The sequence below is a fragment of the Erithacus rubecula genome (assembly GCF_903797595.1).
Source record: "Erithacus rubecula genome assembly, chromosome: 6".
Lineage (NCBI taxonomy): Eukaryota > Metazoa > Chordata > Aves > Passeriformes > Muscicapidae > Erithacus > Erithacus rubecula.
The window spans coordinates 13,941,146-13,954,182 of record NC_136688.1 but is presented as its reverse complement, the minus strand read 5'-3'; the positions used below and the strand labels follow the sequence as shown (position 1 = coordinate 13,954,182).

General features: G+C 39.4%; 1 protein-coding gene across 13 annotated transcripts in view; it reads right to left on the bottom strand.

Moving 5' to 3' along the window:
• Positions 1-227: 227 nt before the first annotated feature.
• ANO5 (anoctamin 5) overlaps positions 228-13,037 on the bottom strand; it is a 56,659-nt gene continuing 43,849 nt past the window's right edge. For 10 of the 13 annotated variants that reach the window (XM_079308333.1, XM_079308322.1, XM_079308331.1 and 7 more), the window contains 7 exons: positions 12,255-12,424; positions 11,540-11,637; positions 8,760-8,890; positions 6,933-7,138; positions 5,972-6,153; positions 4,767-4,872; positions 3,563-3,923 (listed from right to left, as the gene is read on the bottom strand). In XM_079308333.1, the coding sequence (XP_079164459.1) occupies positions 3,702-3,923; positions 4,767-4,872; positions 5,972-6,153; positions 6,933-7,138; positions 8,760-8,890; positions 11,540-11,637; positions 12,255-12,424 (1,115 nt within the window). In that variant the 3' untranslated portion in view covers positions 3,563-3,701. Of the gene's footprint in view, positions 3,924-4,766; positions 4,873-5,971; positions 6,154-6,932; positions 7,139-8,759; positions 8,891-11,539; positions 11,638-12,254; positions 12,425-13,037 lie in introns of all 13 variants that reach the window. The other 3 variants (XM_079308325.1, XM_079308323.1, XM_079308326.1) reach the window with 1 other exon arrangement.

The window sequence follows — 13,037 nt, the reverse complement described above, 5'->3', positions numbered from 1 at the left end:
GAACTTGAGAAGTCACCTCAGGTTCTGGCACTGCAGGAATAAAAACTGTATCCAGATAATGCAGGGAAAAGCAGCCTTGCTGAAAATGGATCTGTATGAACACAACATACATGAGTTGCAGAAATTTGTACGAATATTCTCCTCCAGGAAGCTCTCCAGGCATTTGACTTTTTGTACTTTGGCTCCTCTATCAATTCTTGAAATTTTCACCACAAGTTGACAGCACATTAAAAATGAACACAGCTTTATTTGCTATTTATTAAATGTGCATATTAAATGTTAGCAGAACATTTAAAAAATTTATTCCCACATTAGTGTATCGTATATAACAGCAATATACTTAGCAGACAAAAACACCACTCAGATTACAAGACAGTACAAGTCAAACAAGTGGTACATGTAGAATAGTTAGGAACTCCATCTATTTTCATTCCATTCTGTTACCTCAAACTGACAGCATTACATTAAAAAGTAAAAGCATAGTAAAAAAAAAACTTTCCAGAAAAAACAGCATAGTGTTTCATAGTAGCACTCTTCTTTTGCAGTCCTTTGCTTAGAACATACCACACTAGACCTTCCCAAGGTAAAAAACCTAAATTTTAATTGAAAAAAAAAATTTAAAAAATCCCTGATTATATTACACTTGAAAGGTCAATTTTGTTTTGTGTAACTACTTCTAATGAGGCAATCTATTGTTGCTTAAATTACAATAATTGCAACACAGAACTTTATTTACTTTGCTTAAAGGACACTTTCAGAAACTGAATCACATCAAAACAAAATACAACAGTAACAATCAGCACATCTCCAGACTGACCAGGGCCTTCCTTACTTTTGTCACTTTTCAAGAACACTTCAGGAAACTTTTGTGAATCATTTTAAACCCAACCATACTGATATCTTTAGTCAAAATACTGCTTAATGGCAAATGAAGGCAAACTATTATGTAAAAAGGTGTCAAAACAAACTTTTTTATGTGACATTAGCTTTTAGTATGACAACAGACTCTCTTTTTAACAGTTTCTGTATACAAAGAAGTAAAGTTATGAAGTGTAATGACTTATTTTTAAGATAAATACATATTTCTTTCTAAATAAGCTGATCCCAGGGTTTTTTCCACTTTCTATGGTATGATACAACATATACAAAACATCTATTTGTACTGCATTAAATAGCAAGTGATCTTAAAAAATAAGTTTGTATGAAGCACAAAGTAGGAGTCAAAACATCAATTAAAATTCAAAGGTCTGCAAATCAATGTGGTATCCCAAACAAACGTATTTCCTTACTTTCCTCCATCTTGCTTTTAAACAGCATTGTTCATTCATAACACACCTACTTTGCTGACATCTTTCCAAGGGTAGGGTACTAGGACACTTTATAACTTGAAGAAACTCTTCTTCCATAAGTAGAAATAGTGCATCTAATGCTGAATTTCCAAATCTGTTTTCAGCTTCAGTCTGGTTGTACATTTTGCACAGAACCTTTTGTATCTCATTATCTTTCTGTTCGAAGCATCTGTTTGCACTGCAAACAGTAACAAACCCACAACATCTAAATTAAGCAGTTTAATTAACAGTATATGTGCAAGATGCAGCACAGTGTTTTCATTGTGCAAATTGTGGTGTTTGATATGTGATTATGACTGATGGCTGATACTCTTCTTTGGCTTATACATTAAGCAGCAGAGCTAATTTATTTACACATGCATACCTCTAACAGATCCGTTACCTCAAATATATCTGAATATTCAAGAACATGATCAGTTCACCATGAACAGAAATTGCCAACATGCTTGATTGATCAAGCAACCTTAGAGAAAGAAGGTGAATAACTTACAGTAATGAGAAATGTACATTGGCATCAACTCCTTGACTGGCAGCCAAACCGTGTGATGTGTGCTCGAGGTAGGCACTTAATATTAATTCTTTTGCTAAAAACAACAGCTCCACTCAGGACATTGATTTAAAACTGTTACAACATTAAGGTTATTCGCCAAGTACTCCAAGACATAGACAAGGTTTGCTAAAACAAAATACTTTAAGTTGTGGTACTAGTAAACAGTATATCATTCAGCAGATATGGAATACAAAAATTTCAACTTTTATATGCATACTTGCGAGGAAGTACAACTTTCAAAGTGCAAATAGAGCAAAATTTTCTAATCTTGTCTACCTTGAATATTCAGCATGAGAGAACTCAATAATCTAGTGTCAGAACAAACTGCAGTCTAGGCATGAACTGCTCTCCAACAGTCCACATGGCACTGAAACAGAAGTGTGCCAAGGCAGGCATGGCTTGGTAACACTGAACAGTTCTGTCTGCAGGTTCACAGTTACCCTGGTGCACTCACTTTGGAAATAGGCACTGCCCTGCAGAGATAATTTTCACACCTCTTGCCAAATGCAAAGAAGGCACTAAGCATGGAAGCGTTGATTTGTTTTAAATATACAGCAAAATCATAAAAATGCCTGCCTGCTTTAAACTAGAAAATAAGGGCACATTCTTGAATGGCTGGAAGCTACTGTGCACAAATAGCTATCTATTTATAAATTGTGCAACTTTGTAGAAAAGCCACCTAACAAAAAAGAAAAAAAATCCTTCCCAAAGATTCAAAGGGAAAAACAAAATCAGAACAACCCCCAAGCCTCAGGATACTATGCAAAAGGACAACAACAGCACAAACACAGATTATTCGGCATGCTTAAAATCTTTTGGATAAAAATCCAAGACCAAACCATACAGCTAGATTGACTGGCATAGTGGTCCAGCTCCCAAACTACTGCCATGGAGTGCAGGCACACTCCATATGCATCAAGGACAGACACACAGCTTTAGCCCTTTGCTGGCATTCATTGAGAAGCCAAACAAAGAAATAAATGAATGATCAGCTTTGGCCAAAAGCAATGTCAAACAACCTTCCAATGGTAGTTTTTAAGAATGAAAAATTAAATAACTGTTATTCTCCAAATGGCATACATCTTTTCTAACCCTACTGCAATTAGGTGATTCCACAATATCTGCATTTAGACAGTAAACTCTTCCATCTTTATGAAAATAAATTATGGCTTTTTTCCTCCTCATTAAGTATGTATTAACTGAATTTTGTGCCTATAAATAATTCCAAGTGGAATTAAGCCAATATATTTTTAAAAATCAATTCCTTCTACAAAACATATAGAAGTTCAAACCAATGTTTCATAAGAAATAGTGAATATAAAAAAAGCCCCAAACTTTAACCTTTTTATCAGGAGTGTTCCATTTAAATTACCACATAATAAAAATAATAATTCTCAGCATTTTCCACAGCAGTGGTCCTCTGTGGTATCCTTTTCAGTCAGCTGGGATACAGCCAGAATATTGCAATTAGCAACAGGGAGAGGGCTTGGTGGCAAATGACCTTATCATGTCCTGTGAGCCCTTTGAGGTTAACAGTCCCTATATGAGGAGTCAAAATTCTAGGATTGCAAGATTACATTTACTATTCAAAGTAATAGGTAAATAAAAACCAGTGTTGAAATCATACAGTTAAATAGATTTCCTAAAACTTGAAAGCTCAGTAGAACTTTTACAAAAACTCTAAAATCTTTGGACTGAAAGAGAAGGGTTGAACTCTTACAGCTTTCAGCATGACGCATACTGAGCAAACCACAGATAAAAAAAGCTAAAACAAGCTAAATCCCAGACAGCTGAGGTTTTGGCTACATTGCTCTGGATAGCTCCATTCTTCCTTCCGTGGCGATGAACTCTTTTTCTGTGGCTCCTTTATCACCTTGGCACAGTCTCTCCTTCAGTTTTTCAAGTTCATACTCATGTAGGATTTTTTGTGTTAAATACTTTTCACGTTTTATTTTGGCTTTCACATCTGCAGGAACATCAGGGATCATCCATGCTACAAAGAATTTCACGATGAACACAACATGCTAAAAAAAAAAAAGTAACAACTCATTACCAAATGAAACACCTCTTGTTTTATCTGACACCAAATAGGCCACTTTTTATTCACAATAAAATACATTTCATTTGGATGTCCTGGAACAATATGCACCAAATTAATGTGTATTGATGATATGTATGAAGACTAAAACGCTTCTTCTTCTGTAGAAATTTTAATTCCAAACCATTAATGACTTAGCAAACCCAAGAGGAAAGTGTCAGGGCCTGAATCTTAACCATCACTTTTTAAATCCTCTGCACAGTTTGTAAGAAAGTTCACACAGCTGTGCTGATAACACTTAGCTATTGAGAGCTGATGAAAGACAGCAGGAAAAGTGATGAGATGAGCACTTGAACTACTTACTCCCTTTTCTCTTCATAACTTGCAAAGCAGTGGCTTAACACTGAAGTGCCAGTTATCCAAACTATTGATTTAGCTGTTTTTAACCAATATACATCACTGCAAAATGCTGTTTGGATTTTGAACACAGTCCTCTCAGATACAGTTCTTTAATGAAAGCAAGAGGAGTGGAAGTGCTAGTCCTGGTGGCTTTCATCTCTTCCACTGGCATAAAGTAATTTTCTATTTTGCTGATTACTTTGATCAACATTTGCAGTCTCCTCAGCCATTTTCACTGTTCATACTCTGAGGTCAGCTCACTGAAGTTAAAAGGCCCAGTAACAGTAAACACTTAGGACATGAGTACTTGGCATTACCTAGGGAACAGATTATTTTGTACTACCAGCAATTCTATTTTCTGTAACATTAGTAATTATCTAGAGAAATCATAAGGTACCAATGTCAGAAGAATATTTTGTAGGGAACATACCTCCATAATAATTATAAATGCTAGTTTTGCAGCAAGAATGTGCCAGAACTGCATAGTGTGTAAGTATTTCCTCTCATGGTCTGGAGGATATCGATAGTCTCTGTACCTGTTGAAATGACAGACATGCAAAGGTGAAATGTCACATTCAGCCTGGGACAGACTACAAGCTTAGTGACACTTACAAGCAAGTACAACTGTCACTTAAGGAACCTTTCCTTATTTTAAATTGTCTGTTTCCTTTTGCAGAAAAAGGTTGCCCCTCAATTTGTTTCTATCTTTGTGTTTGCTTAAACACCCTCACACACACAGCAACAGAGCAGAGATGAGGATGTGTGGTGGGAAATTTGGTACACAGGTTACTTGCTTTTCAGGCAATGATCAAATAATATAGGACAGGGTGATGGGTGATAACACAGGACAGGATGTGACACACCTGTATCACAGGGTAATGGACTCTTATTGAATAAATGTGACAGACATGAGTAGATCATGGACTGGACAGATCTTCAGGGTTCCTGAAGGGGCAGACTTGAATGCATGGTCTACACCACCAAACAAATATAGCTGTTTCTGAAAGTGCTGGGGTGCTTGGTTTAGGGAGGCGGGGGTTTGTTTGCTTTGAGATTTTTCATCCTAACAATACTTTTATTTTACCATTTTCTAAGTTCTTTTGCAATTTTTCTAGAATCCTCAATGCTCCTGCTAGCAAGAAAGGACTACTTTTTAAATGAAAGCATGATAGGCCTGATTTTTGGTTCAATCAAGCAAAAGAAGGATTGATTTTAAATACCATACGTCATTTTCAGCTTTGAGATTTAATCTCCTTTATTCTGCTTTCTTGTCCACTTATTTAGCCTAAAAATCTTTGAAAATATAGGCTGAAGTTTGCAACTTCAGGGACATAAATTTGCTTCCTTGCTCAAAAAATCAATAGTGTAATTAAATAAACAAAAATTCCAATGAAGTAAAAACAAAATGCAAGTTAGCAATGAGACTCTTAGTGGTGATTTTTTTTTGAGGTGACTGTTTTTGTTATTGACTTGATCTTTTAACACCTCAAGCATTACCTCATCATAGGCTAAATATCATCTCTTACACTTTAGAATTATAAGAAGGACATTTTATTTTCCAATGTACTACTTAGATCTGCATAGATTTTTTTATGCTGTGTTCTATACAAAGTGATAAAATACTGTAATACCAACCTGCATATGACAAAGTTTTCTGGATTCTCTTTAGGTTCATTTCTCTCAGGAAAATCTGAGATTTGAAACACTGACAAACTGTTGTTTATGTATCCAGACATTGGTGAGTCTTCATTTTCAGAATAAGCATAGTAGTAAACTAAACGAGGGATCATATCTGATGTGAATGCAACAATAAAAGCCTGAAAAGAAATTGGAAGAAGAAATAAGGAAAGTAGCACACAAAATTTTTGAGCAGATTTATAAAGGGGTTGTGGTTCTGTGACTCTGGCATTACCCAGAATCTTTTAAGAATAGGTGAGAAGCACGATTAGGGCACTTCACCTTGGTAAAAGATGCTGACTGCAGCCTCAGCACATTTTGCCTGGAAGCCTGAGATACTTAAGATGTTAATGTATCGTGCTACTTTGGCAGTGCCTGCAAGTGGGTTTGTTGCCTGAGACACACTAAAAAGAGACATCTCTTGTGCTCAGTAGTCTGCTTTACAGTATGTTTCCAATGAAATACTGGCATAGCATTTAGTCATCAGTTTATAAAAAACACTTGGAGCCACTGCTTCTACAGGGGCATCCAGAAGCAGAGCACAGTTCTCACAGAACAAGCCTTATTGTGACAAGAACAAAAACAGATCTGACCCATAGAATTCATCCACCTTTCCTGCTCCCTACAGTTCCCTCTGGGCAATCAGTGTGCTTCATCAAACTAAGCTTCATACTGGCTTATGCCATTCCATAGAGCTGAAAAACACAGAAAACTGAATGAAAGATTATGGCCTATAAAATGTGGGTCAGGAGCTGCACACTGTCAACATATGGACAAGCCAAATCACTTAAATTGTTTGATAGTATCTTTGTAGGTTAACATGATACAGTGAGAGAAAAAGCAACAGGTGTTTTTTAATTCTTTACATTTTAAATACATGGAAGAATCAGTGTTGATGTAGCACAGTTAACATACTTACATTAGTGACCACAGACAGGATGGCCATCCCATTAAGGATTTCCTGCCACACCCCTATGCTATGTGCTTTTGCAGCCACAGGTCTTCTATACTGAGTGGTTAATTTCCAGGAGTCTACGCGAATCTCCAGGATATTATTCATCAGAGCAAGAAGGGGAGCCAGGGGAAAGGATGCCACAAAGAGAGTAATGAATCCAAACTGAATGACTGCAAGACAGAAAAACAGTGTGTCAAAATCTGCCCTACCAGAACTATCCTCAGAGTGAGGGGTCTATCACTAGCAGACAAATGGCAAACTTCTGCCAGGCTGCCCAAGTCATCTTCAGCCCTGGCCTGAGCTAAGTGACAATTAGCCCCAGTCCCAAAACTTCTCCAGTGCCTTCAGACTGCCATTCAGCAGCACCCATAGGAATGGGCTTTTGGGTCCTGTGAAATGCTGCCAGCAGTGCTGGATACCAATCCTTTCATGGTGCTGCAGTTCTCATATAAATGGTGTGTAACTATGGGGAATAGAGATGTATTCATTCATCAAATTTCTCAATTGTTATCAGGCCAGTTTTGTTCTCTGGAAGTTTGTACCATCTTGTTCTTCTTTTACTTATCAATTTGCACACCTCATAACCTTACCAACACCTACTGCTACTGATTTAATCCAAACATTCATAGCAATTCTATATGCAATAGTTCCATTGGGGAGTCTTGATATTAGTTTAAGAATTGCAAGTAAAATATAAAAATGATCCTCTCAGTGATTACCAAAATTAAGTATTTCAGTACAGAACGTGATAATCCTCAGTAGACAGTCAATACTGCTACTCTATTTCAAATAAAGGAAACAGAACATTTTCTCTGGTTTAGCTAATGGATAAAAATAAATTCCCATACACCAGTCATTTCTGATTTCAGTCATACACCAGTCATCTTCCATGATTTCAGTGGTAAGATCTTCACCTCAGACAAGCAACAAAATTCCTACTAGCTTAGCAGCCCTGGGACAAGGCTGGAGCATAGTTCTGATTCTGGAAGTGCAAGGACATGGCTGGCAACAGTGCTTGTTCTGAGGGTGTAAGTTTCACAGGACCACAGCCCTGTATCAAATTAAAGAGATAATAACACTATACATCTCTAGAACACATAAAGCTATTTCTGCAGAAATAAAACAACACAAAGGTTCGTTTTTCAACAAAATGTATCCTTTTAATAGCCAAATATTAACTTCTTTAAAGGGTCCTTTAGATTTAGCCTGGCTTCAGTTTTAGTTTCAGTTTATCAGGTTTTCTGAAATACCGTTATATGCTGACATGGTCACGTTGCCTTTGAAACTCCATTTCCCTTGCCCATGCTCCCTCTGCTGGTCTAATGGACTGAACTGAAGCACTGATCAGTGCAAGATTAAAGCTGAAGGGATTCTCCACTAGCCAGTTCACAGATCTCATGTCTGCAGTATCCATCCTTGCAGTACATTTTGGCACTCATCCCAAACTTAAAATTTCTACTGGCATCAGCTAACAGCATGCTTTGGAACAAGAAAAGAACAGACACGGAGGCAGCTGGTTGCATCGAGAATAATGTTCCCCATTCAAATGAGGAAAACAGAAAGTCTTTGCAGTGTTTCTGTGAAATTCCCAGCAGTTCAAGATGCAAAGACAGCTTTTTTTTTTTTAATTGGGCTGACCTATTTAATGATTTCCAGCAGTTAATTGTCCTGTAAATGCAGATAAAAGTGAGGGCATCAACACACAACAATTAATTGAGAAAATTCGTTCTTTTGCAAGTGTCAGTACAAGGTGTCCTGTCTTCAATTCCAAATGTGTAATTTTAAACTTACCCATTTCTAAATATTCGTAGAACAGGCCTAAGGCTCCAAATGTCTGCAGATCATGGTCTTGCTCCCAGCGACTGTATAAATTTTCAGGATTATTTCTGGCTTTCCTGCGACCCCACCAGTTACAAATCCAGCTGTATATGCAGAAAAAAGTTAACAATGAGAAAAGCAGATCAGACTGGCTCACTTGGTTAGAGCACAGTGCTAATAACATCAAGCTGATGGGTTTAGTCCCTGTACAGGCCATTCACCTAAGAGCTGGACCAATGCTTGTGGATCCCTTCCAATTCAGAATATTCTGTGAAATCAGCACAAGAGAATCACTAGGTTGGAAGAGACCTTCAAGATCGAATCCAACACATGTCCTAATACCTCAACTAAACCATGGCACCAAGTGCCACATTCAGTTTTTTTTTTTTTAAAGACATCCAGAGATAATGACTCCACCACCTCCTTGGGCACACAATTCCAATACTTTATAAATCTTTCAGTAAAAAACATTTTCCTAACACCAACCTATATTTCCCTTGGTGCAGCTTAAGACTGTGTCCTCTCATTCCGTCAGTTGCTGCCTAGTGAAAGAGACCAACCCCCCGCCTGATTACAACCACCTTTCAGGAAGTTGTAAAGAGTGATAAGGTCACCCCTGAGTCTCCTTTTCTCCAGGCTAAACAACCCCAACTCCCTAAGCCATTCCTCATAGGGCTTGTGTTCCAAGCCCCTCATTAGCCTTGTTGCTCTCCTCTGGACTTGCTCAAGCATCTCAATGTCCTTCCTGAACTGAGGGGCCCAGAATGGACACAGCACTCCAGGTGTGGCCTCACCAGTGCTGAGTACAGGGGAACAACGACCTCCCTGCTCCTGCTGGCCACACTATTCCTGGTACAGGCCAGGATGCCATTGGCCTTCTTGGCCACCAGGGCACACTGCTGGCTCATGTTCAGTCAGCTGTTGACCAGCACCCCCAGGTCCCTTTTCCACCTGGACACTGTCCAGCCACACTGTCCCCAGCCTATAACATTCCAGAGGGTTACTGTGGCCAAAATGCAGGACTCAGTACATGGACTTATTAAAGTCATCCTACTGGATTCTGCCCATCCATCCAACCATTCCAGGTCTCTCTGCAGAGCCCTCCTACCTTCCAGCAGATCAACACATGCTCCCCCTTAGCATCATCCACAAATTTACTCATGAAGGACTCAATGCCCTCCTCCATGTCATCAGTAAGAATACTGAACAGGACTGGCCCCAGCACAGAGCCCTGAGGGACACCACTGGTGACTGGCCACCAGCTGGGTGCACTGTTCACCACCACTCTCTGGGCCTGCCCATACAGCCAGTTCTTAACCCAGCAGAAAGTGCTCCTGTCCAAGCCATGAGCTGCCAACTTTTCCAGGAGTTTGCTGTGGGAGACAGTGTCAAAGGCCTTGCTGAAATCCAAATAAACAACACCCACAGCCTTTCCCACATCCACCAGGCAGGTCACCTGGTCATAAAAGGAGATTGGGTTGGTCAAACATGACTTACCCTTCCTAAGCCCACGCTGGCTGGGTCTGATACCCTGGCCATCCTCTAAGTGCTGTGCAATGGCACTCAGTTTAAACTGTAGCTGGTACTGAGGTCAAGCTAACTGGCCTATAAGTACCAGGATCCTCCTTCCTATTTTTTTGTGATTGGGCCAGCTTCTAGTCATCTGGAACTCACCAGTGAGCCAGGACTGCTGGTAAATGATGGAGACAGGCTTTGCAAGCTCACCTGTCAGCTCCCTCATCACCCTGGGATGGATCCCATCTGGGCCCATAGATTTATGAACATCCAAGTGGCTCAGCAGTTCTCTGACTGCCTCCTCCTGAATAATAAGGGGACCATTCTGCTCCCTGACACTATCTACCATCCCAGGAGGACAGCTGTCCTGAGGACAAACTGTCTTCCCACAGAAGACTGAGGCAAAGAAGATGTTAAGCATTTCTGCTTTCTCCTCATCTGCAATTACTAAGTTCCCTCCCTCATCCAATAGAGCACAAAGACTGGTCTTACCCTTCCTTTTACCATGAATATATTTGTAGAAACATTTTTTATTATCCTTCACAAAAGTTGCCAAATTAATTTGAACTAAGCTTTGGCCACTCTAATTTTTTTCCTACATGCCCTAGCAGCCCCCTTAAATACTTCCTGGGAGACCTGACCCTCCTTCCAAACATGATACATCCTCTTATTTATTTCTAAGTTCCTTCAAAACCTTGTTGCCCATTCAGGCTGGATGATTGCCTCATTGACTCATCTTTGGCACACAGGGACAGTCTGTTCCTGTGCCCTCAAGATCTCTGTTTTGAAGCATACCCACCTTTCCTGGACTGCTTTGTTTTTGAGGGCTGCTTCCCAAGGAACTCTCTGAGTAAGTGTCCTAAATGGGCCAAAGCCTGCCCTCTGGAAGTCTAATGTAAAAGTCTTATTGATGTTCCTCCTGATGTCACCAAATATTGAGAACTCTATAACTTCACTATGCTCCAAGCAGCCTCCAACCACCACATCTCACCCAGTCCATCTCTGTTTGCATGCAACAGGTCTAACGTAGTCCCTCCCCTTATCCGAACAAACTCCTTAATACAACATGCTTTTACAAGCATGGCTTTCACAAAATAAGCTGAAATCCTTTATGAAATAAGTGTCAGAATTTTTGCTTAACTTACAGAATTCATTTTATCTTCCTGATACGGCAATCACATCTCCCAACAATTTCCTCTAGCTATAAGATGGGGACCTCAGTGTCAGAGAGAACTTACGGAACAATAGCCTCTTGGATATTTCCCCAGATCTGTTTGCCAGCCATGACTATGGTGAGCTGTGTCGTCAGTTCTATCAAACAGCCTGCAGGATCACACTGGTGGAGACAAACTGAGTGTTAATGGACACAAAAAATGGGTATCACCCAGATAAACTATATTCTACTACTGTAAAAATGCAAGAAAGGAGATCTTAAAACTTGTAAGGACAATACATGGACTTATTCCATGTTTTCCACATGGACTGCCAGCTAAGCCACTCTCTGTAAAAGGCTGTTACAAATGGGCTTCAAGTGTTTCAAGTGTGAGACAAAACACACACCAAAACGTAGCAACCATATGAAGACAGAGTAATTGAGAGATGCTTCAGCAGGACCTGCGTGCAGCACACATCCCCCAGCCCCAGCAATGTGAATCTTTCGCACTCAGTGAGCTCTTAGTACCAGATTTTTTTTTTTAAGACCCATGGTGAAACCCACTGGTATTTCATGAGAACTGTGACCAAGAAAGGCTTTATGATTTTTCACTCTTTTGAGTGACAGATTTTCACTACTGTGTTACCCTGACTAGCAATAGCAGGAGGAGTCATTGGAAGCCTCAGCATCAGCTTCAGGACAGCCAGCTGAGGTCCATCTCATTTCATACCAAGCCTGGTTGGAAATTTATGACTATGCTGGTCGAAGGGAGCAATCTGCCTTAACTAAGAAAATCTTACCTCTTCATTTCGCCAACGATTGAACATGTATGTGTAGGCACCTGGGTAACCAACAAACTTCCCTTTGAAGAAGGCCACATAGAAGCAGGATGAATAGTAGTTGACAAACTGGAACAAAAACATTTTCATAGTGAGCCTGTTCTCATACTCCATATGAGTTCTGGGGATCTCTGTGAAACCAGAAAACAGTAATTTTATTTTCCTTTACTCCTTTTCAAAGGACACAAATTAACAAATACTTATCATGCACAATGACCTTAAAGAAAAAAAAAAAAAAGGAAAAGAAGAACACCTACACACATTTCAGCAGATGGAGTTCCTGCTTTCAACTACTTTACAATGCAACATTTGACACAGGAAGGCAAAGGAAATTAATATCTAAAACTTCTACAAAATTTAATTTCCCCTTCTTTGTCCTGTCCATTAGCACTTGTCTGTCCCCAAATGTTACACTATTTTAGGAGGTCTGAGATTAATCTCAAATAGTAACTAGAAGGATGTCCTGTAGTATGAAGATTTCCCTGCTGGCAACACTTCTTCTTTGTGGTAGAGAAGTGTGATACAATATTTCTTTCTTACATACTGTATGTGCATATCGTTAAAATCAGCAGAAAATGCATGGCCCATGTGCCTCTGAAGGACAAGGTTCACAATAGGCAGAATAAGGGAAAAGTACAGGCATCCTGGAGCTACTGTACATTTGCTTAGGATTTTGCTGCCTTTTGCTGCTCATTGTCTGTCACATTTATATTCTTGAAGGCAGCAGGAAGCCCTAAGCATATT